Raw genomic sequence first — 26,148 nt, 5'->3', positions numbered from 1 at the left:
GCGGCCGAGGTCGCCGCGGCGTTTGCCGTCCCCAGGAGCGGGCCCAGCCCTCCTGGTCGGTTGGTCTCTGAGATCGGCGCTTTCTGCTGCGCTGTCGGGCGCTGCAAGGAGGCAATAAACATTTTTTTTGCTGCTTTCCGTTACCTTTTCCTGAACGTTTCTGTGCGCTGGCTGGGGCGAGGTGGAAGTTCCGCGAGTGCACACACACCTGTTCCTTCCTCCTCGTGCGCTCGGCTGACAGCGGCGGATAAAGTTTGTGGTTGCCTGAAGATTTAGGAAATAACGGAGGATACGTGAAGTTCACGAAAGACTTTGGGTGCTTGTGAGTAACGTAGACATCAAGGAATGCATTTTCTCATCCTGAGATAATCCTAATAAATAAATGCCCCGGGCAGTCGGTTATAAAAGTGATAGCAGAGTATTTGTGAGATGTGCCAGACCTCTGGAAACGGGGTGACTTGCTGTTTTGTTATTTAGAGATGAGATGTTTGTCTCAAACTCAGATGGCATTTGCTGTCTCCACCCAACTACGTTGGCTCATGTGACTTCTCCAAGAGAAGCTCCTGAGATCCAGCTCCGTGTCCGGAATATAAACCTCCAGCCCCCCCCTTCCCTACCGCGTCCTGAGCCTGAGCCTGGTCCTGCTTATCTGGGCTCCACGGACGGGCATGTCTTTCCTCTGAGCAGTTATGTCTAATTTTCCTACGGAGTTTACAAAGAAGTAGGTGCAGATTACAAAATAAACCAGACCCAATCCAACGCACCACAGCCTTCAGGCCGTCCCAGCTGACAATAACAAAAGAAGACAAGAAAAAAAAATATTCTTCTCTCTTTCTGTGTCTGTAAACAAGTGAATTTGTGACGTGTTGCAGCGTGAGACACCGTTCCTGTGCACGGGACCTTTGACGGAAGGGGCAGATGGAGGGGCGAAGCCTGGCTCAGGCACACACCTCGGCTCTCTCCTCCGGCGGGACGAGCCTTTTCTGCACAGTTTGCTGACACCCAGAGAGGTTTTGGCCCGGTGCTGCCAGGAGCGCCCGCAGCTGCTCCCTCTTCCCTGCCGCCTGGACTGTGCTCTTCAGGCGCTTTTAACAAACAAAACCGTTTTTCAGGGAACTTAATTTTTGCCTTTGAATGCAAAGTAGATCCTCAGGAGACGTGACCTGAGCTGAGGGGCTGGGGGGGTGTGTGTGGGTGTCCCTGAAGACGTGCCCCCCCATTCTGCAGCCCCTCACCCAGCGGCGTGCAGGTAGAGCCCCCCAGGGTGGGCAGGAGGGTGGGACACTGCTGTAACGCTAAGGGGGTGCCAGGGGGGCAGAGGAGGGGATCGTAGACGCGTTGCTCGCCCTGAACTTGGTATCGCTGTGGCTTGGGCTGATGATTTTCCCTTCGCTGTCCCGGAGGTCAGCGGCTAGCAGCAGCCCTTCTCTGGGCCGTGTGATTTTCACGGTGCTGTGCAGCAGTTCCCGTGGAGCGTGTCCCCCTCCCTGCCGCCCAGGCCGTGCACGCTTCCACGCAGACGTGATCCCTCCATCAGGCAGCTGCAGAAAAGCAAAGCAGGCAGGGGAACTGCTGGAGAGGCCTTTCACCGGCCATTTATTGTATGAATGGAGAGTGAAGAGGTGTTGGGTTGTTGGTTTTTTTTTCCCTTCCACTTCAAGGGATTGATGAAAACACCACCTGAGCTCCCTAGCCTCCCACTAGCGGTGTGTCCTGGAGGTCTGGAGGGCCCTAAAATGCCTCTGTGTGCAAATAGGGCTCTGCTGGAGCCTCACACAGCTGAGCTGAGCGGAACCATCATTGTGCTCTGCTGGGGACTTGCATTAAACCGTCACAGGGAGGTGGACCTGGTGCCGTCATACTCTCCACGGTTCTCTAAAGCAGGTCAGAAAACAGCACAGGGCTTCGCTTTTGTTTGATTACGTGGTTCCCATTAGCTCCTGCAGCAGCGACCTGCGTTTCCATCGGTCAGTGCCTGCCCATGAGCTCCCTCGGCACGGCGGGGACCGAGCCAACGTGCCTCTGCACGGGGATGTTTCCCGTCAGAATGAGACCCTGCGCAGAGAAGAGGGGTGAAACAAAGCCACGAGGGAAGGTCTGAGCCGCGGAAGCGTAGCAGCAAGTTGAGAGCAGGCTGCCTGCTTGTTGTTACGTGCTCCTCTGCCCCCCTCTGAGTAATACCTAATTATCAGCACCATCCGGAGACAGAAACGTGAGCACAAGTGAGAGCTGGGCGACTCTCCCAGCGGCTGGCTTGGAGGCAAAAGAAAGGTGAGGTGAGGACAAAGCAAGTGGCTGAGGCAAACCGGCTCCCTGATGCATTTTTGCTTCATCAGATGATTGTAAAACCAGCGCGTCGGTTCCTGAAGGGCCTTTGGAAGCTGCTGCCGTTGAGGACGGCGCAGGCAGCGTGGGAAAGCCACCGGCATCTCCCGTCTGCCCAGGAGGGGCTGCAGCGGCGGGAGTGCCAGCCCCAATAACTGCAGCTCCCAGAGAGCCTTCAGGGCTTTCCTAAGCGCCCGTTTCACAAGGCGAAAACGGGGTGTGGAGGCATTTTGACCACCCAAAATGATCTTTCTTCTTTCCTCACGTGAGTCACTTGGATTCCAAGCCGAGACCAGCCCGAGGCAGGTACCGATCCTCCTCGTCCTGGAGGAGGGAAAGGCCTCGGGGATGAGGCACCGTCCTCTCCCACGTCTTCCCCGCGTGGTCGGCGAGGGGAGCCTGGACTGACAGGGCCTGCGGTGCCTCCGGGTTACCCGCGCCCAGGGCCGTGTGAGACACGGAGCAACGGGCAGGGGGATTCTCTAACGCCTCCTCTGTGCCCTGAGTCTCTAACCCGTGTCTGTAGCGCGGGGCAGCTCCTCTGTCTCCAGCCGCCCAGCGTGCCGTGCTCGCTTCGTCTCCTTCCAGTCTCTTAAAAGTGCTGAATTAGCTTCAGCAAACTGGTACCGGAAAGATAAAGTCGCTAAATCCCACACATGCTCATCTTGATGGAGTTTAATTAACCTTTTCCCTGCAGCCCTGCTCTGTAATCCAGGCTAATTGCCGCGGGGATAAAGCTTGGCACTGCTCTTTGGCCCGACAGAGCGAACCTTAGCAGCGTATCTGCTGCCTGGGCTTCCAGCTGGGATCCGTCTCCTCCTCCTCAGCCTTCCAGAGGAGATAAACTGCCTCTGTACCAAATATTTAGTAATTTGCAGAGCTGCTGTTGCCACTTTCTTTCCTCCGACACAGAGCTCTTGTTGGAGACAAATCACAGGGTTTCTTCTCGAAGGACCTGTGCGTGGTCAGCGAGTGCACTTAACCAAAGTCACCTCCTTGCATCCTTCTCTTTTTTTTTTATTTTTTTATTTTTTATTTTGATCCAGTACCTGAGGCCCGATGGATTGTTTCTGCTCAGGGAAGAGGCTGATGAGCATTGGCTGTTTCTCGGGTGAGCCCCGTGTCCTTGCGGACGCGGTTTCCTTACGCAGCAGGGGGGTTTCCCTACCCAATAAGCCAAATCCCACTCCCAGGCTCTTGCTGTGTTTGGTTTTGTGTCTGCCTTGGTGGGCTCCACCTGGTATCGGCCGTCCCATCCATGGCATGGAGCATGCAGGCGCGTGGCCTTGGCGTGCTCCATCCTGGCGTGGCTCTGGCTTGCTCGGTGTCAGCTACCCTCCTCAGAAGAGAAGTCTGTATGCTTCTAATTTTCTTTCTTTGGTATATTAATTTCAACCAGATTTTGTCAGCAATCCGCTAGGAAAATAACCCCAGTGTGCCACAAACCGCATCTCACAAAGCGTCACGTAGGTTTTCGGGTCCTTGTACTGCCAAGACGTGCACCGAGGGCAACGTGACCCTTCGTGGCGATGCTGTCCTGGCCCCGGGGGGTGGCTCCTGCTGCTTCTCGGTTTGTGTTCTGGGTGAATCACTCCCTGGCGAGCCTTGTGCACGCCTGGGCAGGCCGGAGATGCTGCTGCCGCTGCTGGGGGTGGCCAGTGGACCTGCCCCTTGCCTGTCCCCATGGCCAATGTGTCGCCCTTCCTCCATTGCTGGTCCACTGGGAGCGCAGCTCTTGCCTCATTCCTCTCTCCGTACTGTTTGCTGCAGGGTGTGGGGGATCAGACCTGGTGGCAGGAGGGGCCCCGGCGCTGGGGCACGGTGGGGCAAGGGCTGCCCGGGGTGTGCGGCGGAGTGGGAACGTTTCCCCTTCCCCGGCACCAGCCACTGCGGCTGCTCGGGCAGGGCAGAGCGATCCTCCGGCATCCAGAGCGGCCCCAGCACGCCGCCAGCGCCGGTCCCTCTGTTCAGCAACGCGCTTGGGGTCAAAGCAGAGAAAACCCTGCGGCCCCCCAGCTGGGAGCGAGCTCGCGCTCCTCTCCCCCTCTGCGAGCGTTGGTGCAGCTGCCACAGCAGCCGCAGCCCCAGGACCAAAACCAACCGGTCCCCACCAGAAAATGCAAACTCGCCGTCGAGCGCCTGCCCGGGAGGCGCCTCCTCTCTCCCTGCGCTCAGACCAGAGTTTGAATTTGTTTGGGCAAATTGCGCAGCGGTGTGACTTCCAAAGATACAAACCTGAGATTTCTCGGGGGACGACGCTGCTGCCCTCCCGTCAGGGGTGTGAAGGGTGAGAGGTTTTACTTTGGTCCCACCCTCGTGTAGTCTGTCTCCAAAAATCTGTTACTGCAGAAGGTGATAAGTGGGGCTCCAGAAGGGAGAGCGGGATGTGGCGGGTTACGTGGGGAGCGTGCGGCGGCAAAGGTGATGGGTGTCTCCACAGCTGGGGCACGAGGAAGGACCAGCTGCTTCCCCTGGCCAAAGTGGGACGGGGAAGGGGGGGGCTTTGGGGTGGGGACGGCCCCCTAATTACAGAGATTTAGAGGGTGAAGAATACAGAGGGGGAGGGAGCGACGTTTAGAGAGGAGATATGTAATTACTGAGTATGAGTAATGGGGTGAAAGTAAGAAGTTTATTCAACACATCGCTAACTTTTTTGGACAGTAAATTCTCTATGGTTTCGGATTAGAGTTGAAGGGAAGCAGTGGAATAGTTGTTTAAATTCAGACCAGAAAACTTTCTTAGTCTATATAAAATCTTCCCAAACCCCAGTTTTGCTCTTCTGGAGCTGAACAGAGCCAGTTCTGTATATTAATAGCTACTTCTGCCCATAGGGATGTTTAAAAAAAAAAAAAAAAGAAAAAAAGAAAGTATGAAAGTGTCCCCCTCTGCCCTGCTGGAAGCTGTGCCCAGGCTTCTGCCAGCTCTGCCGGAGACACAGCCCCGCCGCTCACCGCGGGAGGACCCAGTGCCCTTCCCTCGTGCCATGGGCCATCTCCTCGCCGAGGCGTCAGACCTGAACGCCCAAGGTCAAGTTTTGTGGGGACGCTGGGGGGCTGCGGGTTTGCGGAGGAAGGGCTGGGGCGGACGCGCGGCGGCGCCGCTCCCGAGGAGCTGCCCTGGGCTGTCGGGGGCTCGGGGCTCTGCGCGTCCCCGTTGTGTAAAGCCTTCGCGGAGGAGAAGGATTTAATTGGAGCAAGGTTGCTTTGACAGGCTTCTCAGATTCATGCCACAGCATTCTTTCCCCCCCCTGAAAAGCTGGTTTGGATTTGGGTTACTCTTCGGAAAGCATCATTTAAAGCTTATGTTTCACCTCAAAAATCTCTTTATTTTCCTTTCTTTAAAAATTAAGTGTCTCGGAAAAAAAAAAAAACAACAGGAAGAAAATACCCAAACCTTCTAAAATGCCCAGAGGAGGAATTTAGAGTCCACTGAAGGAGCAAAGGCCTGGCCTGACAGAAATTACCGTTTTCTGCTGGGTGAGTGGAGCCCGCGAGCTGCGGTGGGGAGCTCAGGAGCCTGGTGCGGCCGTGGGACGTCGGACGCCGAGACCGCGGGTTCACCAGACCTCGCCAGGACAGAAGGGGCGGAGGGACGTTTCCATGTGCTCTGAGCTTCAGGTTTTAACTTCTTAAGCAGTGAGGAGCCTCCTAAGGAAAAGTATTCTGAGAAAACAATGATTTTTTTATTATTACTGTGTAGCTCGGAAATGGCAAGTCCAACCAGCGTCGCCTTTCCCGCTGGCTTCCCGTGTCTCCCCGGAGCCAAGCCGTTCGCTCGCTGCTGGCTGATTTTGCTGGCAATTAATCTGATTACTGTAAAATGAATCTGATTCATTCAAGATTTCAGCGCCGGCTTCAGTCAAGGTTGCATTTCTCCCTTTGCTGCGGTTTTTCGACGGGCAGGAGGCGGGCGAGGCCTCGGGCAGGGCAGCGCGACGCGGGCGCTGGGCGAGGGGGAGGCCTGAGCAGGTTTTTGCGCCCGCTGGCTTGCAGAGACACAGCCGGGGGCGACGCCCTGCCGTGATTCATTGAGGAAATGTTTCTTTATCTGATTAGTAACAGTCATTGATGAAACGGGCGCCGGTTCACTGCTCAGCCTGGCTCGCTGGCGTCCTGCGTGACCCGCTCCGCCGTGCCAGCGGGAAATGGTTGTGTGTGGAACCGTGGAAGGTGCACAGAGACCCCGAGCTACGGAAGTTTTCTCTCCGTGGCAAAAGGAATTGCTGGCTGGGCTTTTGCTCTTAGCGTGGATGTGAGCTGGTTCCCCCATCTGACCAGGGATCTCTGATCCTTTCCAGCCTGGCCGGCAGCGTGCACGCACACACAGACGCACACAAATGTCAGGAATTAAGGAACTGCACAGCTTTACCCACAGACATCTCTGTTCAGAGTCACAGAATCTCCTGGGTTGAAAAAGACCTTGAAGATCATCGAGTGCAACCACTGACCTAACACTGACGGTTCCCGACTCCACCATATCCCTGATATTTCTGTTCGTGGCCGATGATGTTGCCTTTGCCAAGCTCCTGAGGCGCGTCTCAGCACCATGTAACTGGGCACTCCAGGCATTTTTACATTTCTGCTCCGCTCTGGAAGTTATTCCCAGTGCTTAAAGGTGATTTAAGGTCTGTGAAGCAGGAAGGAATCTCCCCTTCTGTAACACGCTGACGTCTACCTCCCTGGTGTTGAAGCTTTGATAGTAAAATATGACAGGAGTTTTTACCAAGAACTCATGGGCTTCTTCCCATTTCAGCTCCTGAAAGGTTGCTCAGCGCTTGGCAGAAGATTTTTCTGGCTCAGAGAATGCCTTTTGTTCGAGGGCCTGTGGTTTTAGCGATAGAACTGGACATGCCCCGTTCTGCTGGCCGAGCGGATTCCGTGGTGCGGGAGCGGCTGCCTCGGCTCTCCCGGGCTTGCCCTGGTCGCGGAGCTGGGGGCAGGCGGCCGGGCACCTGCCGACAGAGTCTCACTGTTTGTGTTCTGCCCTTTGTCCGCTTGGACTCCAGCGTGTTCTTAAATGTTGTCTGATTCTGAGCAGATTGTAATGACTTTCTCCAGGTATTAATGTGTTTTCTTCCTCATCACCAGCGGCGCAGAGCAATTCTGAGCGCAGCTTATCGCCACGTACCCCGGATTTTGCTGCATTTCAGCAGCAGGGCGAGTGAGTTCTGGGCACGAATGGCCCGAAATCTGTTAAATGCTTTGCAAGGTGCTGAGATGGGAAGCGCGGCAGTAAAAGCTCTCACCTCTGGCAGGGCTGGGCTCAGTGGAAACCAGCTTTTGTGCTGCGGAAGGCTGAGGCCGGCTGGGCCGGAGGAGAACGTCTGCTGCTGCGGCGCCGAAGGTCGCGGCTTCCTATCGCTTCCTGTCAGTCTGGAGCCTTAGGTCTTCGCTCCACCTTCTCCCAAGTACCAAATGGACTAGCCGAGCCCGTTTTCAACACAGACAGAGTTAGGAAGTGTAAAATATTAGTTAATCCATGATCTTAGTGCGAATGGGGGAAGGTGAGCTGGATGAAGGGTGGTTTATGTCAGTTGACAAATAGGATGCTTTTTCCCCCCACCGATTACACCCCTGTCCTTGCGATTTCTCACACAGCTCGAGTGATTAAACGTAACGACGTGGCAATCTTGTTCCCTCTGCGTTCGTTCCTCAAAGCGGGAGTCAGTCAGCAGAGGATAAATAATCCTGACTTCAGACACTGTCATGCCCACTCCTCTGAATTTTTTTTTTCCCCTCTTCCCTTTTTCTCCTGCAGATGTTGACGAGTGCCAGGTCCACAACGGGGGCTGCCAGCACAGGTGTGTGAACACCCTTGGCTCTTACTATTGTGAATGCAAGCCAGGCTTTCGCCTGCACACAGACGGCAGGACCTGCATTGGTGAGTCACCGTTTTAAAATTTCTTGAGAACCTCTAATTCTTCGTGGCCTCTTCCTACCTGTAAGTAGGTGGCATCGTACGAAAGGTGCTCACGCGGGTTTGCCTGCTCGCAGCCGCCCTCTCCGCAGGGGAGTTGCGACGATGGGGATGGACTGCGTGTTCCTTTGTTTCTCAGCATCCCGGTAGCCTTCCCTAACAAGTTTCAATTACCGGGTCCATAACATTTGCTGTTCTTCGGCGTGGACACATACAGTTTTGACTTCTTTGCAGTTCCTTAGTTTATTCTGCTTCAGGAGAAGTAACTCTCAGTGCTTTGGTACTTCTGCTTTTGATACGCGGTGTGCCAGATACGGCGTTTCCAGCACTAATACAGAAACTAGATTGTGAGAAGGTTCAAGTCAGTCTTCATTTTTACCTCAACTGTTTTTCTAGTCCACACGGGAGGCACTAAGTGTGACAGACAAGTGAAAATAAGCAGGGCTCCGTGGAGCCGTGGCCGTAATAATCCCAAAACCCTCTTCCCTGGGATGTTGGTCATGGGTCTGCTTGGACAGTGAGTGTCCAGACGTGACAGTTCAGATGCTGTTGATTCCTGGGACAATTTCTTGAATTCCTGTTGTTTGCCTGCCCCAAACTAGAGGTTCAGAGATACCGGGGTGGAGCTTGGAGTTTGCCTTCCAGCATCTGCTGCTGCTGTTGTTTTTATTAAACCACTTCTCCCTCGCAGCTTTATTTGCCACATTTTTCCTTTTTTTTTTTTTTTTGAGGGATATTTTCATACAAGTGGAAAGAATTCCTGGGCAATGGTGTTACAAAGGCCATTTGCTGCTTTTTTTCTCAGAATATAGTCATGCTCCAGAGTTTGCTAAAAACAACTGTGTGAGCCTGGGTGTTCCAGTTGGGACTGGTGACCTGAGCAGAAAAAAAGCCACCAAAGGAAGTGGTGCCCACCTTGCCTAGAGCAGCACAAACCGCCCCACTGCGGGAGCACGCTCACGAGCGCAGCGAGACACACGCTGAAGGGGCAAGTTCACCACGTGCCCTTTGTTTTGCTGGAAAAATCCAGAAGCAAAGGGATCGCAAATAAAGCCAAAAGCTGGGAATGACTGGCGGGGAATGGCAGTGCTGCTCCAGCACTGAACACGTAAACTGGTGGTGGTGGCTCTGCCTTGCTGCTGTTTGCGTGTAAGTGTGCATGGGGTCTGTCAGCTACTAATTGTCTTGGTAACGGGGGGTTCTCTGGGGTGAACAGTGGCTCTGCCTTGTGGAGTAAAGTGTTAGACAAACTGAGAGGGGGAGAGCGCTCAGTGGGGTCAGTCCCAGAAGGGGAAACAACGTCCAGAGAAAGTATAAAAGGGATCACTATAGGGAGGGTTCTCCTGTCTAAAAGCGATTTCCATCTCTGCTTTCGTTCTTGGGGTTCACCCGCTCGCGTGGCTGCGACGGGCAGAGCCTTTGTGGCGGGACCGGGACAGGCAGGGCTGCCCTGCTCCGCGCCGCTCGCGCTGGCCGCCGCAAACCTGCTTCGCATTAAACTTCTGAGCAAGTATTTGCCATAATGTGCAGCGTTGGAATTCATCTGCCAGAATTAAGGGGTCTCTGTTGATGAAACCTGATCTACTACGGGAGTAACTTGGGCAGTTTGTGGAAGCTCTGGGGAGCGGAGCTGGCAGGATCCGCCGGTAGTTCAGCGGTGCCTCTACCCCTGTGATCCACAAAGTCCAGGGGAAGGCAGATGCAGACCAGGCAGAGCGAGGAAAAAGCTCTTGCTACATAATTGTCCAGTGCTGCTTCTAAAATAACAACAGAGCAGCAGACCTAAAAAAAATCTGACTTTCTCACTTCAGAACTGATAGCTTTTGTTCTTTACGCTTTTGTGACAGAAATGAGCATACACGTGGATGTGTATCACGCCTTCTGGACTAACCTCTTAAGCCGGTTGTGTGGAGGGATGGAAGTAAACAGCTTTTTCTTGTAAGAGCTCAGAACAGGGCACAGACTGTGGGGTTGCTCCTGGCTGCCCTCCGCATACCCGGGGGTGTGAGGTCACCTTGTGCCACGGGTGCCCCTGTGCCGCAGGTGCCCTGTTTGGTGCTCGTTGCCTGGTGCCCAGCTTTCTGCCCCGCTGGATTCCCCACGGTTCTTGGTGCTGGAGCCCTGCAGCTCTCCTCCCTGCACCTGCCAGGAGCTTGGTGTGACGGGCTTTGAGTTTACACAGCTCCGATCCACGTGAATACGGGCTCTTTGTGCCCTGGAACGAGCCCACCCCGCCGCAGAGGGAAGCACCTCGGCTGGTGGCAATGGGGAGGCCACTGAGGGAGGGGACGCTCTCGCCCCGGGTCTGGTCCGTGCATGGGACGTGCTCTCCGGTTCGTTGCCTTTTCCCCCACGCGGGCAGCGAGCCCACGCGCCCGGCAGCGCGTTCCCGCGGGTCACCTCGTGGTAATCCCAGGCCCCTGGGTGTGTGCTCGTTTTCTGTGGGGTTTTCACAAGTACATGCAAGTGGTTCTTTCCTTTAGTGCTCGGTCTACGTAAATATTTACACTCGAAGTCAGAGGCTTTGCTCCGACTTGATCTTGGAAATCACATGGTTTTTATTAAGGCAGCATTCTTGACAAGAGTTACCAGGCAGCGATCAGAGGGCGCAGGCAGCGTGCAGGCAGCAGCAGCGAAGGCAGGAGGCCTCACTCAGCACGCTCCCCCTTCGCACTTCAGTTCTCGTGTTTCAGGAGCGCTCTCCCGGCGCCGCTGGGGAAGGGGAAAGCGTTTTCTCTCCCTGAACGCCGAGCTTAAGGCCAGCTGTCAGAGGAAGGCAGAGCAGCACAGCTGAGGGGAGGAGAGCAGCATGAGCACCCACCAAGGCCACGGGGGTGCTGGGGACCCGTCACGGGGCGTCCCCAGAGCGGAGGAGCTCTCCTCGGAGGCTGTGGGAGGGCGGCGCAGAAAGGAGGCACAAAAACCTCCCGTGGTGGGGAAAATGAGGTTGGTGATCGTCGATTTGTGGCCGACCACAGCAACGCCGGTTGTGGTGTGCAGCAGAACTGGAGCCGCAGCACGAGTCTTTGGGCGAGCAACCTCTGTCACAAGGAACAGAGCGGAGAGGTCGCGGTGCCGGGCAGCTGCTTTCTCGGGCTGAAGGTAGCCAGAGGTGGTGGGTTTTGCTCAGGAGAGCCTGAGCCACGTTCCTTCACTCCTGTGAAGTTTCAGGTACTGATTTGACTCCAACAAAGTTTTTGTTTTGTTTTTTTTTTCCCTGTGTGGTTCCGAGGGATTAGGTTAACTGATAAAGGCTGTGTCTCTCTTCAAGTGGGGACATCCTCTGGTTTTGCTGGGCAGGCAAGATTTAGTGCTGCTAAAACAGAAAAAAAAAAGATGCTGCTAAATAAAAGAAATAAGGTAGGGATAAAGAGAACTGGAGACAGTGAGACTCTCCCATCCAATCCCCTCTGCTCTGGCGCTGCCCTGCCCTTAGGGAGGGGGAAGTTGCTGACGGTGATCTGAGCCGGGGCTGCGCTGCGTTGAGCTGGGTCGAGCACAGAGATGGGCTTTAGGCGCTGGGTCGAGCACAGAGATGGGCTTTAGGCGCTGGGTTGAGCTGGGTCGAGCACGGAGATGAACTTTAGGAAGCTGCTGGCAGCCCCAGTGAGCAGCAGCCCAGGCCAGAAAGCACTTTGGAGAGAGGAAAAGACTATTGCCATGAAGTTTCTAGTTAAGGTCTGTAAAACCATGGATCTAATTCTTTAAATGTTTTCTAATCCCCACAAAGCCCCCAAATGCTTCAATTAATCATCAGCCCTGCCTGGGCGCTGCAGAATTCCCCTGCGGAGGCCGGTGGTTGTTAACCCCAGGAGGGCAGGACTGGGCGAGCAGCTCAGCTCCTGGGGCTGGGCTCGGGGTGGTCAGTCCTTCTCCACCCTCTGGCTGAACTATTATCCCAAGCTTGCGGTGGAAAGTCGCAGCCTATTTTATTCCTGAAGGCATCAAAGAACTGGAAAACAGATAAAATCTTTTGCTACTTTCTCTTGGTGGCTTTGCAGCCTTGGTAGTTGTTCGCACCTTTGTGCTTGGTGTTGCAGATGATAAAGTCAGGCACAAGGCGGGGGAAAAATCAGCAGAAGTTTTCAGAAGTTACTTCAGGCCCCTTTAGGAGCAATTTCCTATGGAGCGTGTGGCAGTTCTGTGTGAGCAGCTGTTTAATCAGCACTTGTGTTTTGGAGGATCGGAAGAGACGTTTTGCCTTTAACAGCATTTTTCGTTGGGGGTGTTGGTACCTTTTACAGCCCAAGCAGAGCTTGGCTCTAGGCACAGCCCAACAGGGGATTCTTAAATTTTCTCTTTGACATTGCCTGGAGAATGAAGGGCGGTTGTGGACAGCAGACTCCCAGTGTCCCCTCGTGCTCCCACCTCCTTCACTAGAGCTACGTCTGCCCTTACTGGTGGGAGCGAGGGGCTCCGGCGGCCTCGCTGTGGTTCTGGTGGCACAGGAGTGGAACAAAAGCTGCTCTTGGCCAAGGCCAAGCTCTCAGCCCAGGGCTGAGGTGTGAGGAAGCCGCAGAGTCAGGAGCCTGCATGACCGAGGCAGCTCCCCGGGGTGGGCTCGTACCTGGAGCCTCTCTGATGGCTGCGGCTCGGCAGAGCATCGAAAAATGGCCCAAACCACCTTCCCGCATCCCACTGAGTCTGTCAGCAGCTCTTGTCCGTGCTTCAGGTGATCTGCAGCTCAGTTGTGCAAGATTCTTTTATTGTGTCTTCGTTGGTCAAATACAGCAAGTCACTGGTGATTTTAATACAGAAGGGAGGGAGGAAAAAGAGCAAACATTTCCACTGAAAGTGAAACAGAACAAAAAGAGTCATTGGCCGTCCTGAAATTACCTCTTTCTTTATCAGAACCACATGGGCAGGAGGCAGGAAGCTGACATCTTCAGGTCCTTCTCCACTGCTTCAGCGGAGGGATGAAATCCAGTCCAGGAAAAGAATTTAATCTGAGCCAATTGCTTTTGTTGGCCTGCAGCGTAGAGAGATGGTCTGTATTAACACACAACATGTTTCTGGAAATTGTCTGAGGTTAGAATAAATCAGTTTGGGATTACATGATGTAGCCCTAGTTGTATTAAGAGTACTTCAGACGAAGAACTCTCAAATGTAGGAGCGATTTATAAAGTGAACAGAAGGACTGGGCCGTGAAACCTTGTGTGGGTTTGAACCGTGCACAGGGGGAAATCGTCCCTAGGTACTCTGTGGGGGGTTTCGGTTTGCGCGTCGTACAGGCAGCTCGCAGGACTTAGAGCACCTGCCCTTTCCTTTGGCCGCTGCCCTATTCTCAGCCGTTGCTTGGGACCGGTGGGTTTGCGTGAGGCTGCAAAAGGGAACGTCAGGCTCAGTCCTAGCGAGAGCTGCTCATGGTTTCTTTTCAAGTATTGCCTCACTGCTTCCCATGGCAAATTGCTCGGATCAGAAGGAAAGGTGCTAGGGATGGAAAGGGGAGCGGTTAGAGCGGAGGAGCCCCGAGCAAACCAAGGGAAGCGTTACCACCACTCCAGGCCCGCCCGGCAGCTCCACACACGGGCGAGGGAGCGGGCAGCGGTGACATGAACGGCCCCGGGCTGGGCGAGGGGCACTGCTCGGCTCCCAGGAGGTCACCGAGTAGCGACAGGGGCCGAGTTCAGCTCTTCCCAGTTCGTGAAGGTCAGCCGGAGGCTGCAGAGCTCGGGCAGCTCAGTTTTAAATCAGCTCCTCTGTCAGGCTGCTACTTTGCTCGCAGACCCGCTTCCCGCACGCAACCAGTAGTAAGAACGTTCTTTTCATCCCTTTTTATCCATTTCCTGGGCCCGAGAGGGTCACAGCCTAGGAGCAAGCATCTCTCAGCAGCACTGCAATCCCTTCAGACAGAGGGGATGGAAGTAACATCCCTCTCGCAGACGATGAAATATCATCTGTGGAAAATCTGTCTGAGCTTTAATTACAAAAATCTGTGTGGTGTACAAGATGACACTGGATTTGGCAACGTTGTCACAGAAATGTTGAGCTAGGGAAAGCATCTGGGAATGGAAATATTTTTAGAGTGGTTCTGTAAACAGAAAAAAAAAAAGAAAAAAGCAGTAATTAAAACAAGGCCAGCAGCGAGGTCTACTGGCTGTAACTCTGCGAGAAGCCAGCTAAGGAGAGCCAGAATTAGAAGGCCCTTGCTTTGATGGAAAGACACCCAAACCAGTTTTAACACATTCCTTTTGTTTTGCCTTCTTATTCCCGATTCCTAAATTGAATCAGTTTGCATCGGAGCAAAACTGCCGTGCTGCACGAGCAGGGTGGGTGGCTCGGCGGGCCGCGGTGGCTTTGCCGGTTTCGCGGCGCGTGCCCTCAGGACACCAGCTGCTTCCCCCCGACCCGAGCAGGAGCATCCTGGCAGAGAAGGGCTCCTGCTTCCCATCGCCGCCGAGGTCTGGAGCGTCCCGGGACGATGGCTGGGACAGCCGCGTGCGCCGGCCCCTTCCTCCTTGTGTGCAGTCACAGGACTGGGGGGCTCGGAGGGGTTTTTAGCCCTGAGGGGGATGCTGCTAGCGAGTAGGCTGTGCCGAAGGGAACACCAGAGGGAAGAAAACGCTCGGCAAGACCCCTGCGCTCTCACCGCGTCCCCTTTCACATGTCCCTAGCTGTCCACAACCTGTGCCGGGGACGAGCTGCTCAGGCGGTTCCAGCGCTCTTGGCCGCGGGGGCCTCGCTGGAGCAGCACCGCGTGTCCTTTTAGTCAGTGCCCGTCCCCTGCCCGAGCTGCTCATGGTGGCCGAGCGTTGCCGCGTCCCGCTTGGGAGCAGGTTTTGCCGTTGCAAAGCTCCGTCGGTACCCGGCTCCGGCGGGGTGCGTTCGGTGCCTCAGCGCCACTCGGTGCGCCCAGAGAGACGCGCTGGTGGGCTTGGGTGTAGAAACAGGCGCTTTGTATCCAACACTGCGGGATTTCTGTCCGCTTAAATTTTGTGTGGTAAAGAAGGACCCGCGCTATAGGTGTTTCCACTCTGAAAAGTCGTCTTGCGGAGGTATGCGAGGAGGGCGGTTACTTAGGGTGCGAATTCATACAGATAGCTGCACGCTGGGAGGTTATTTCAGACGTACAACGCGTTGGCTTGTTACACATTGGCCCCGTGCTTTTCCCAGATGAAGGAATGTTTTGGCAGGCATTAGCATTGTTTTACTACTTTTTTTTTTTTTTAAAAAAAAAAACAACAAAACACTCCAACAAGCACGTTATTTATGGGCATTTTTAAATAAATGTTATTAAACACTTTTAATATATCAGACTGTTTTAAAATGACCACCCATCTCTGCTGAAGCCTGACCCATAACTTTTCAGGAACGTTGAGTATTTCTGTTGTTTCCTTCCAAAGGGATTAAAGGAAATGTCAGCAGCACAACTAGCATAAACTGGTACTGCTTGCTCCAGCCGTATGTTGTGTATGGCAGCGCTTCGACCCTGTTAAGTCACTTTTATTCCCTCAGATATTGTTTAGTTAATTAGAGGCACACAAGGGAAAGTTAGCTTTTAAAAGTTTGAAATGAGAGCGCTCCTCAGCAATGAGTCAAGGCATATTTTCTGCAGGGGAACTGTTCGCAGAAAAAAATTTAAAATACACCGTTTTGCCTTTAATTTTCCTTCTGTGCCAAGTGTTTGATTTTCACTAATACATGAGAGAGGCTTAATCGAATTATTTTCAGGACTTTGTCTATAGAAAAGGCTTCTGGGCGCTGGGACGAGGCGCTGGCACCCGACTGTCCCTCGTCCGTGTGCCCAGGCTCACCGCCTTCGCAAACTCTCGAGGTTGCTGGGGGCACCTCGATTACCTGAAGTGTTAGTTTGTGGGGCGATGTTTTTCATTAGAGATCTTTTCAGTTTCCTCATAAGATTCCTCAGGGTCAGCACATAAGTTCATTCTGGAGCTTTGAGAAAAAAGGTCAGAAACGTGCGAGACCACAGCTCATCGCGTCCATTCTGCCTGTGGAAACCAGGTCCGTGGGGGGGGGGGTTTGCCCGTGTCGCACCCACACAGCTTCGACGTGCAGCGTGTCGTGTGTTTCATGCACATCCCTGTTCCCTAAGAGGAAGAACAGACTTTAAAAGCCACTTTCCTGACTCCCCTAAGGGACACCTCCCGTTGGAGCAGTCTCCGTTAGAGATGCTCACCAATCTAAGGAGGGGGTGGGTAACTCAGGAGACACGCAGTGGTCTAAGAGGAGACTTCCATCACTTTGGAGGCGTGTAATTGCCCCAAGATGGCTTATCGACCAGAGTCTGTGAGAATCCTGCTCCCGAAGGTCCTTCCCTGCTTTGTTTTCTGGCTCAGATCTCTGCTGGATCCAAGGTCAGCGGTCCTGGGTAGCTGCAGCCTAGTGAAAATAAGCGGGCAAGCTCTGCCCAGTTGCTGGCTGCAAGGTGCCCACGTCTCCAGTTAAACATCACGCTTCCGTTGCTTATCCTGCCGAGAAGCCCCAGGTTATAACCACAGAGAGGGGGAGGAGAGGGCTATTTTAAGGCTGATTAATGATAGCGAGCCTGCAAAGAGAAGATAGCCCACATGTTCCGTCATAAGATCTGTTTTCTGCCGTAGCCTAGGCAAAACCTTCTGTTTTCTGACTGTTTGGAATCCTTTGGGCAGGAAAGCGCCTTGCGCAAGGCCACACAGAAACGCTGTGGCACGCCAGGAACACCAGTCAGGAATATCAGTTCCCAGTCCCGCCTGCACTGGGGATGAAATCCCAGCTCCCGCAGCGTCCCCTCCCCGCGCGCCCCGGCCCAGCCGCCCCGCTGGCGCGGTTCCTCGCGGCGTGGACGAGCAGACGCGCCCGAACTCCCGCAGAGATGGCCCGGGGGGTGCTGCACCCCATCGGACTGCCGTCTGCGTCTCAAAACAGTTTTCCTTCAAAGTTCCCAGGAGAACTGATAGTTCCTGCTGGTCCTTGCCTTGTTTAATCGGTGTCGTTTGCATGGATGGAGCCAGAAAGTTTGTTTTCCGTTTCATTTTGTTACAGGGACACCCGAGTACGCCTGAGCGCAGCTCGGAGCAGTAATTAAGCAGAACTAGCTGTGGCGTTGCACCTGTGTCTTTGAACAAATTTATGAGAATTCCAGCAATAACGCACTGCGAGAAGCCTGCCTGCCACCACGGGCACCCTTCGGGGCGCTGACAACCAGCACCAGCTTCCCTCCTGCCTAATACTCTGGAGAACCTTGCCCAGACCCCCCCCGGCTGGGTCTCCCCTCCCAGGAGAGCTGCTGGGATCTCTTGGTGTAGAAAAGAGCGAGTTTAAGCGGCTACCTGACCCCGCTGAGCCGATCTTACCTTTAAAGAAGAGGGTCCTGTCTCGGGGGGGGGCTGCCCACGGTCCCTCTCTGGCGCACACAGAGTTTTGAGCAGCAGCTCACACCTCGCACGCTTTAGCACAGGTCGAATACGCCCCGATTTGAAATCCTCCTTAGCAGGGCTCGGCGTAAGCATCTGCGATTCGCCCTGCGCCCGTGCAAGAGGCTCGTCCCGCTGCCGTTACTTTTGTGCTGAGCTGTCCCTTTGCCCCGCAGCTGTGAACTCGTGTGCCCTGAACAACGGCGGCTGCGAACACGACTGCGTGCAGGTGACGCTGGCGCAGCACCGCTGCCAGTGCCGGCACAACTACCAGCTGCGGGCAGACGGGAAACGCTGCGCCTGTGAGTCCCCCGAGCGCGGGGCTGGGGGGGGGCCAGAGCTGCGCTTTGGCCTTTTTGTCCGGGGCAGGTGAGAGTTGGGAGGGCGGGGAGCGCGTACTTGCACGCTCAGATGTCGGCTAGATCTGACTGGGGTGTTGCTCACCAACAAAACGCTACGTTTTGTGTTGTCGTGGACATACCCTGCAGCTTGTTCTGAAGGCCCGGGAGGGCTGAAGGAGCGTAGCCAACAAATATGAAATTGTATGAAGGCGCACGCCTCCGGGAAAGTCAAGGAACAGCAGCGTGTCGCAGCAGGACGGGATCGTCTCCCTCTGCTTACAGACAGCTTTCTGGCTGACCAGCTCCCGGCTGCAGGATGGAGAGAAGCTGAAGGGGATACAGAGCAGAAGTTTAATCTTCTCCTTCGTAGCAGCTGGCATTCAAGAAGTGGGAGGAGGGAGGTCTCTAGCTGTGAAGCTGCTAAGGGAAAAGGAACGACTCGGGTATTAAGAATGCAGCAGTCAGTCGGGTTCTGTAGTGTCTGCCCGGGTGCTGGAGCAGGTCGGAGGTTGCCAAACCCCTCGGTGGGAGCACTGGAAGGCAACTTGCCCAGCACTTGCCCTAATCTCTGCAGGGGGACATGCCCGGGCCAAGCTTCTGCTGGGAAGCTCCGCTCAGGTTAGCGCCTGCCTTCTGCGGGCTCTCGCACCCCGACAGTCCTCCTGCCTGGGTGCAGCAGGGAACAGGGAGCAGAGGCTTGCTGTCTGGTGCAGAAGGGTTTTTCATGGACTGCAGATTTTTTTGCCAGGCCTGACTGCTTGAGGCTCTGTTCTCCCACGAGCAGGACCCGGGGGTAGCATGAAACAAGCCCGTGTCTTCTGCTCTGACCCGCAGTGAGGAACCCCTGCGGCGAGAGGAACGGGGGCTGCATGCACCAGTGCCACAGCCACGGCGGGACGGCCCGCTGCCAGTGCCACCCCGGGTACCGCCTGGCGCCCGACGGCAAGGCCTGCCAAGGTGAGCTCCCCCCGGCAGGGAGACCTCTGCGGGGAACCCACGCTCCGCCTCGGAGCCGTCGGTGCTGGTGAACGGGACAGGGGGATGCGAGCGCTCGGCCGACGCCGCTCCCAGGGCCCTGCGCGGGGGGCTGGAGCGGCACTCAAGCTCCATGAGATCCAATTTCCTGGGAAGCTTTACGGTAGTTCTGAACTCTTCACTCTGTTTCTTTGTCGGTCTGGACCCCCAGGGAAGAATTCAGGGTGCAAGAAACCAGTGAAAAACCTGTAGATCGTAACAACTGCCCCTTTGAAAGGATGTTTGTGGCTCATCCTGCTTTGCTGACCGATCGCTCATCTCTTGCAGACGTGAACGAGTGCCTGACGGGACAAGCCCGGTGTGCCCACCAGTGTCTTAACACTCGCGGGTCCTTTAAGTGCACCTGTAACCCGGGCTACGAGCTGGGGGCAGACAGCAAGCAGTGCTACCGTGAGTACCTGCCGCACGCTGGGCCCGTCTCCGGCGGGGTCGCTTCTGCAGGCAAGTGTTTGTGCACGGGCCGGCCTCTCTGAGTCCGCGGCACCAGGTCACAGCAAGCTTGGCTGAAGAATTTCACGAGCGGGTTTGGGGCTGTTTGCTCTCCCACCAAGATAAAAATCTTTGTCTGATCTTTAAAGTTACCGTGAAGCGACTTTTGCTGGTTTAGACAATTTATTTGGGGCCAGGTTTTATTTACCAATAATTTCATTTTGGCCAAGTTCTGTTCTTGGGGACGTCACTGGGTGAGTTCAGTCAGCTGCAGATGTGTAACTGAAGGAGGAATCGAGCTAGTGAAGTGATCACATCTGCTCCCCTCAGGAAGAAATAAACACTATTGTGCAAGAACGAGCCCGATTGTCCGTAGGTCTTTGCTCAGCTCTTACACAGCAGCAGGACAGTCCAAAGCAGAGCGCTCAGCATTTGGCACTACCAGCCCCCTTCTACATGAAGCCACCCCGGCAGCCCAGTGCTGGCAGCTGGTGTTACTGGAAGCCGTGATGCTCCACCCGCGCAGCTCTCGCTGGGAGCCTGCCAAGGGTACTGGGCTGAGGCTTTGCAGACCAGAAATGGGTCTTGAAAGGCATCAGACAGAGCGATGTGAGGACTGGGGGCAATGCTATCGAAGAGCCTAAGCGTGTGCACACCTTGCTTCCTAGGAAGAGGGTTTCATCTCACACCGCGTATTCTGCAAAATAACATCCCATAGCTCAGTTTCACAAGCAACTGCACGTTTGCCTTCAGCTGCTGGGGTGAAGCTGCACGATAGCCAGGAAGGCTTACAGAGGGTTGGATGAGGAAGCCGGGTCTGTGCCTAATAAACCTTAGCTAACTCCTCACCTAGCACTGCGACCGGGCAGCAGGGAGGATTGCCCTCTGTGGCTTCAGCTGACCAACCCACAGGTCACAAAAAGCTTAATTTTATTGCTCCTCAAGTGTTGGTTTTCCAGGCGGCCCCTGGTAAGAGATGCCAGCCCTGGAGCGTCACTTCTGACAGCGGGGACAGTGGAGGCACAAGCCCCACCCATGTTCTGACACGGCCTCTCCAGTTGTGGTGACTCAGTGCCAGATCCACAGACCGTATCTCGACTTCGGTGCCAACTGTAGCATTAAGCAGCCTTCTTGTATGAGAAGTGTTTCTCCCTGCCCCTTCTAGCCCATTTCTTCTATGCAAAACCCCAGTTGTTCCTGCATTAATAAGAGGAGAAAAGACAGAGGGACCATATTCATGTTGTGAAATCTGGTCTTCCACCACGGCACAGCTTTTGGTTTTGACTTGGGCAGATCCCTTGGGAAGCATCAAGCTGCCCTTCTCTCACCCTCCTTGGGGCTGAACACACTAAGAACACAAAAATGTTCTTGAAGGCAGAAATTGTTTGCCTGAGGTTCAGGACTGACTCAAAGCTCCATGGTACAAGTTCCTTTTAGTTTAAGAAAGCTTAATTAACTAGCCTGAAGTTAACATAAACCTTGCCAAACTAAGATGTATGGCTGCTACTGATGTTTGCACCCACCATTTTTGACACGTCAGTAACTAACGCTTCCCGCTGTAGGCATCCGGATGTTTCTGTAGTTAGCTGTAGTCTGCTGCTCCCATTTCTAGCTGGCATCAGAACAGCTCTGCACTTACAAAGACTGAGCCAACTTTTGGTTGGCAGCACACACTGCAGCTTGTCAGGAATGGGAGCAGCTCTGTCTGCAGTCTGGTTCATCTCAGAGATTGTCCAGAGCCCGCTCCACAGCTCTGTCCCTAGGAGGCTACACGGGGCGTTGCCTGGGATCCATCGGTTTATTTTCCTACATCACTTCCCAGCCCAGCGGTGGCCTCTGTGCAAAACTATTTTCAATCCTTTCCCCGCTGCAGATCGCTCTCCTCCTCAGCAGGGCTGTGCACGCAAAACCACGCGGGCAAGGAGCTGGGCTGGAAGGGGCTGGCTCGAGCCCGGCACCGAGGGAAGGCACGGGCCAGCCAGCACGTAGAGATCCTAACCAGTGTGCCTCTTCCAGGGATAGAAATGGAGATCGTGAACAGCTGCGAAGCCAACAACGGCGGCTGCTCCCATACGTGCCACCACACCAGCTCCGGCCCAGTCTGTACCTGTAACTTCGGCTATCGGCTGGAAGAGGACCGGAAGACGTGCACGGGTAAGGGGAGGGAAAAGGTACAAACCTTGTTCTCGCAAGCACGCAAGGTAACAAGGAGGATCTCCACGTGGGGAGTACCAGGTGTACGTGCAGTAGCCACTGTGCTACGCTGGCCACTGGCAACCACGTGCGTACGCACTACGAACAGGTTAGCAAGGCCAGAAACAGGTGCAAAGTCAAAGGAGGTGAGAGATTGCTCCGCTTGCAGCCATCCTCAAACCTCCCCTCAAGACCTCCTGGGACAGCAAACACTGACCTCAGGACTAGCTTTTCCCTGCTGAAACCGATCTAAAGCGGCATTGCCAGGTGCAGACTCTAATCCCGCATGGTGTAAGCCTAGGTCTAGAAGGGATGATGCTCGAGGTGTAGCGTCCGGCCTGTTACCTCAAAGGAAGCAGCGATGTAATTCGAGTAAATGAGCGATGTGCAAGAGTCACTAGCTCCAAGGCAAGTGTGGATCAACCCAGCTGGTTCTAGCAAGTGTGTGTTAAAGGAGAGGTCGGGGGGAGCTGCACCTCGAGCTCTGTACACGATATAAAGGTGAGCACGTTGGACCGCATTACGCTGAGCCCCTCGCAGGGAATACCCTGGTCAGAAGCCCGCGGCGGGGCTCCCAGCCAGGCTTTTACAGCCCCACTGTGCCGGGCTGGGGGCTGCTCCCGTGCTCGTGGCGGGGCACAGCCAGGCTGGGTGGGTGCCTCCAGCTGGTCCCCAGGTGCCGCAGGTCCTGGGGCCCTACCTGCGGGTTCGCTGAGGGTCTGTGCCTCAGCGCAGTGAGTCTACTGAAAGACTTCTCTTCCTATAAAACCAGCGAAGAGGAGGTTGTTAGCAAAGAGTAACGGTGTTTGGTGATGCAGAACAGTACTGACATGTTTCCACGCAGCGCAGAGTTGCAGTTCTCATTACTCAGGAAATAATTCTTGAATTTGTTCTTTGTGCAGTACCACCTTCTTCCTGCAGTTCAGGGAGCACGTCTGTGCAGGGCATCTGTTCAGGACAGACACAGACACACTCCTTGGGCTGTCACGGGTACCCTGGGCAGAGGGGGGCAGTTCCTCTGCCAGAGAGGAATCCCAAATCCCCAGACATTTGCTTTCCTCCATGGCTCTGAGGAAGCAGCAGGAGCTGTCTCTGTACCACACTGGAGAAAAAAAAAAAAACAGGACCTGAACTGCTCTGCCCTAGGAGAACATTTGTCCCACACCACAAAGCCCAGCAGCGCTGTTCGTTTTCCTACCAGACACCTCCTTGGTCCAGCCTCCCCTGGTGGTAGGGGGATGCTCCACAAACCCCCCTACTACACGGGCACCGTGGTAATTGCACTTCATAGTGATCAACACAAGTCCCATGAGTACCATTGAAGTGCAAAGCTGCAGGAGCTCTAGATCCATCCGTCAGAGACATCACTCGGGGACCGTTTGAAGGGCCCGTGCAGTTCTCAGCCGTCTCTGAACTCGACATCAGCATTTGTAACAGGGTGAATCAGAAAGCAAGAGCCAGTATTACAGCTGGAACGGCCCTTTTTGTAAGCACACGAAACCTTTGAGAACACTCTGGAACTGAAAAAATCACAGTTAACTTCCCGCAGGCCTCTAGGATTCAGGATCCCTTCCTTGGCTGAGGATGATCTATGAGCGTAAAGCTCACTCACTCCGAGAGGCAAACACAAATACTAGCTCAGCGCTTGGCAGGCAGATCAATAGAAGCTTCCCAGAACGAGTCACGGAGCAACTTTAACGAGCAGCGTCACCACCGCAAAGCTGGACGTGCATTAACACCTGGTGCCCTTTGGTTTTTATTTAGATATCAACGAATGTGACGGTGGTTCTCACTGTTGTCAGCAAGACTGTTACAATTACCCTGGAGGCTACGAGTGCGCCTGCTACGCGGGATACAGGCTCAGCACGGATGGCTGTGGGTGTGACGGTAAGCAGAAACATCTAGCTGGACTCTGCGAGGAAGCCAGCAGCGCGGCCGTCCTCAGCCTCGCAGCGCGGCGAGGGAGCGGGTCCCTCGTGCCCTGGCTTTCCGTGTTTTGTCAGCCTCCTCAGTCTGCGTAGCGTTCAGGCGACTCAGCTATTCTAACCCACGTGCTAGTCCAGCACAACGGGAGAGCGGCAAGGGGGCTTTTTGAATTCAAACCAGGATAGCTCACAGTGAGCTGGTCCAAGCCTGACTCCGTTCCTTCACAGAAATCATTTTATGTTTGACCCCAAAGGCCAACGTTGCCCATCATTTTTACCCAAGAGATACAGGCAGATAAAACTGTCTGTATAAGATTCAGCTATAACAGTGACTAAGCTGAGCTTTTAATAGAGAGAGCAAGAAATTGTCCTACCTGGGTTCAAACAGACAGGCATTTCTTCCAGTTTCTCCCAGCTCATACCAGTTTTCCTGTCAGCTGTCTGGTGAATCGCCTTCTCAGCACAGAGAACGTGGGGCTTCTCTCCTCCAACGGAGCTGTTCTCACTACCACAGCTCCCCAATAACATTCCACAGGTGTAAAGCCAAGCTTAACCCCCCGCTTCCTACACAACTAGTGACAGATGTGAACCGAAACCCAGGACGTGGCCCCTCGAAACCCAGGGGTCGCCGAATCACTTGGGCACTCAATTTTTGGCATCGGGTGGGTTCACTGAGGTGGCAGAGGGACAGAAATATATCAGGGCCCCGCGCTGTGCAGAGGGCTGCTCCCAGCACGCTGCAGCATCCTGTGTCTCGTAGATGTGGACGAGTGCTCTGCGAGTAACGCTGGATGCGAACACACCTGCCAGAACCAGCCTGGGTCTTTCCAGTGTGGCTGCGAGATTGGGTACAAGCTGGAGGAGGACCGAAGGAGCTGCAGCTGTAAGTGCCGGGCCTGTGCTCTGGGCAGTTGAGTGGCGGGCTGCCGGCCCAGGTGGGACTAGCACGGGCTGGAGCTCATTAGCCCCGCACGTCACCTTCTCCAGCTTTTTCACAGCACTTACTGTGGTGGGAATGACTCGTGTCACTAGTGGAAAGCTTTCCCCCGGGGGGGCCAGTCCTGTTCCAGCCTGTTACACACTTCCAAAGAAGCGCAGGGGGTTTTGGCACAGCGACGCTTGCAGTAGTCTGCAGTGACGACTCCACTTTAACCAGAGAACCAGAAACCTTTCCCCAGTCACCAGCCTCTGCAGTTTTTCCTTACAAGAAGTCATGGTTTTATCTTTTTCAAGGGCAGCGTCTTTCTGCCAGCACCAAGCACTCTGTTACCTACCTCACTCGCTCAGCAGGGCGGCCAACATCCCCCTCTCCACCCAGTGACCCCCGGCAGCATGGCCCGGGTCCCCCCAAACGGCTTTCTGAGGCCTGGACCCAGAAGAGCAGCACTCAGCACCCCCCCACTCTGGGAAAGCATCGGAGCCTGCTTCTGCCAGGGGCTCTGCCTGCCTCCCAGGGTGCCAGCAATGAGCTCGATCACCTGGGCTTTAAGCCTTGCCTACCCGCAAGTGAAGGAAACCTGTAGCTCTGCCTGTCAATACCCTTTCCAAAGGGAGAACCGAGCTGAAATGCATTGCCTACTTTTGTTAAATGAGCAGTCCGGTTTAATTTTCAAAAAAATTATTAACTTACCAGAAAACTCAGAGAAGGTGAGTGGCTCTGGTCAGAAAAGCAGCAGGTGATGGGTTGAGTGCGAGCCCAGTTACCTGAGAAGCCAGAGCTGTCAAGGTTAAGATCAAAGCTTCTCCCATAGATCCTGGAGTCGCTCAGCTGCCCGTGCCCGTTCTAGCCAACACAAACATCAAACAAGTTGCAAAAGTTTTAGAGGTGTCAGAACAGAGTGGGAGATCAGTGGTGCAAACCAGATCCGATGCCCCAGCCCTGTACAGATATTTCTGGTTGCCCTTTTTCACTACAGAGGTTCTCTCCCACTATTCACCTCTCGGAGATCTTGCCTCTTTCCCGCTTTGACATTCTCATCTCCGTGTCTGCTTCCCCAGCTATCGAGGGCCCCGTGGAAGCTCTGGATGGTCAGCGCCCCGTTATCCGCCCGATCCCTCACGTTGCAATCCTGCGAGATGAATTTACGCAGCTCTTCAGCGACGACTATGAAGAAGAGGAGGAGGAGATGGAAGCAAGAGGAGAGCACACGCTTTCAGAAAAATTCGGTGGGCATTTTGCAGCACTGGTAAACGGCAGACTTCGCTTGGAAGTCTTCAGAACTAACCGGTGGTGCTGGGTTTGTTTCTGCGTGGTGAGCGTACCCCCAAGGTTGCCGAGCCCCTTGTCCGCGCGCGCAGAACCCGTTACACCACAGATGTGTTGAGCTTTGCCGCAGCCTGCGGACGGGGAGGGGGTTCCTCTGCCCAAACCCTCGGAGGTGCCGAGGCAGCCCTGGGGGGGCTCCTCACCCGCAGCACCTTTCCTTGCAGTCTGCCTGGAGCACACCTTCGGCCCTGACTGCAGCCTGACCTGCGACGACTGCCAGAACGGAGCCACCTGCGATGCGGAGGAGAGCGGCTGCGACTGCCCGGCGGGCTGGGCCGGGCTCCTCTGCAACCAGAGTGAGTGGTGCCGGTGGCAGCGCCCGGCCAGGCCTGGCTGGCCATGGTGGCAGTGGCCACCGTGGCGGC

The 26,148-nt window shown here is 54.8% G+C and overlaps 1 protein-coding gene across 2 annotated transcripts in view; it reads left to right on the top strand.

The window, feature by feature from the left end:
• The window catches only part of MEGF6 (multiple EGF like domains 6), a 91,130-nt gene that overhangs the window by 48,269 nt on the left and 16,713 nt on the right, over positions 1-26,148 (top strand). For both annotated transcript variants that reach the window (XM_026862897.1, XM_026862896.1), the window contains 9 exons: positions 8,083-8,205; positions 17,771-17,896; positions 18,770-18,892; positions 19,238-19,360; positions 21,416-21,553; positions 23,357-23,479; positions 24,278-24,400; positions 25,516-25,683; positions 25,948-26,079. In XM_026862897.1, coding sequence (XP_026718698.1) covers positions 8,083-8,205; positions 17,771-17,896; positions 18,770-18,892; positions 19,238-19,360; positions 21,416-21,553; positions 23,357-23,479; positions 24,278-24,400; positions 25,516-25,683; positions 25,948-26,079 — 1,179 coding nt within the window. The remainder of the gene's footprint in view (positions 1-8,082; positions 8,206-17,770; positions 17,897-18,769; positions 18,893-19,237; positions 19,361-21,415; positions 21,554-23,356; positions 23,480-24,277; positions 24,401-25,515; positions 25,684-25,947; positions 26,080-26,148) is intronic.

This window comes from Athene cunicularia (genome assembly GCF_003259725.1).
Source record: "Athene cunicularia isolate RWA chromosome 21 unlocalized genomic scaffold, athCun1 chr21_part1, whole genome shotgun sequence".
In the NCBI taxonomy this organism is placed as follows: domain Eukaryota; kingdom Metazoa; phylum Chordata; class Aves; order Strigiformes; family Strigidae; genus Athene; species Athene cunicularia.
Note: the sequence above shows the minus strand (reverse complement) of the source record. Positions and strands in the feature narration are given on the sequence as shown.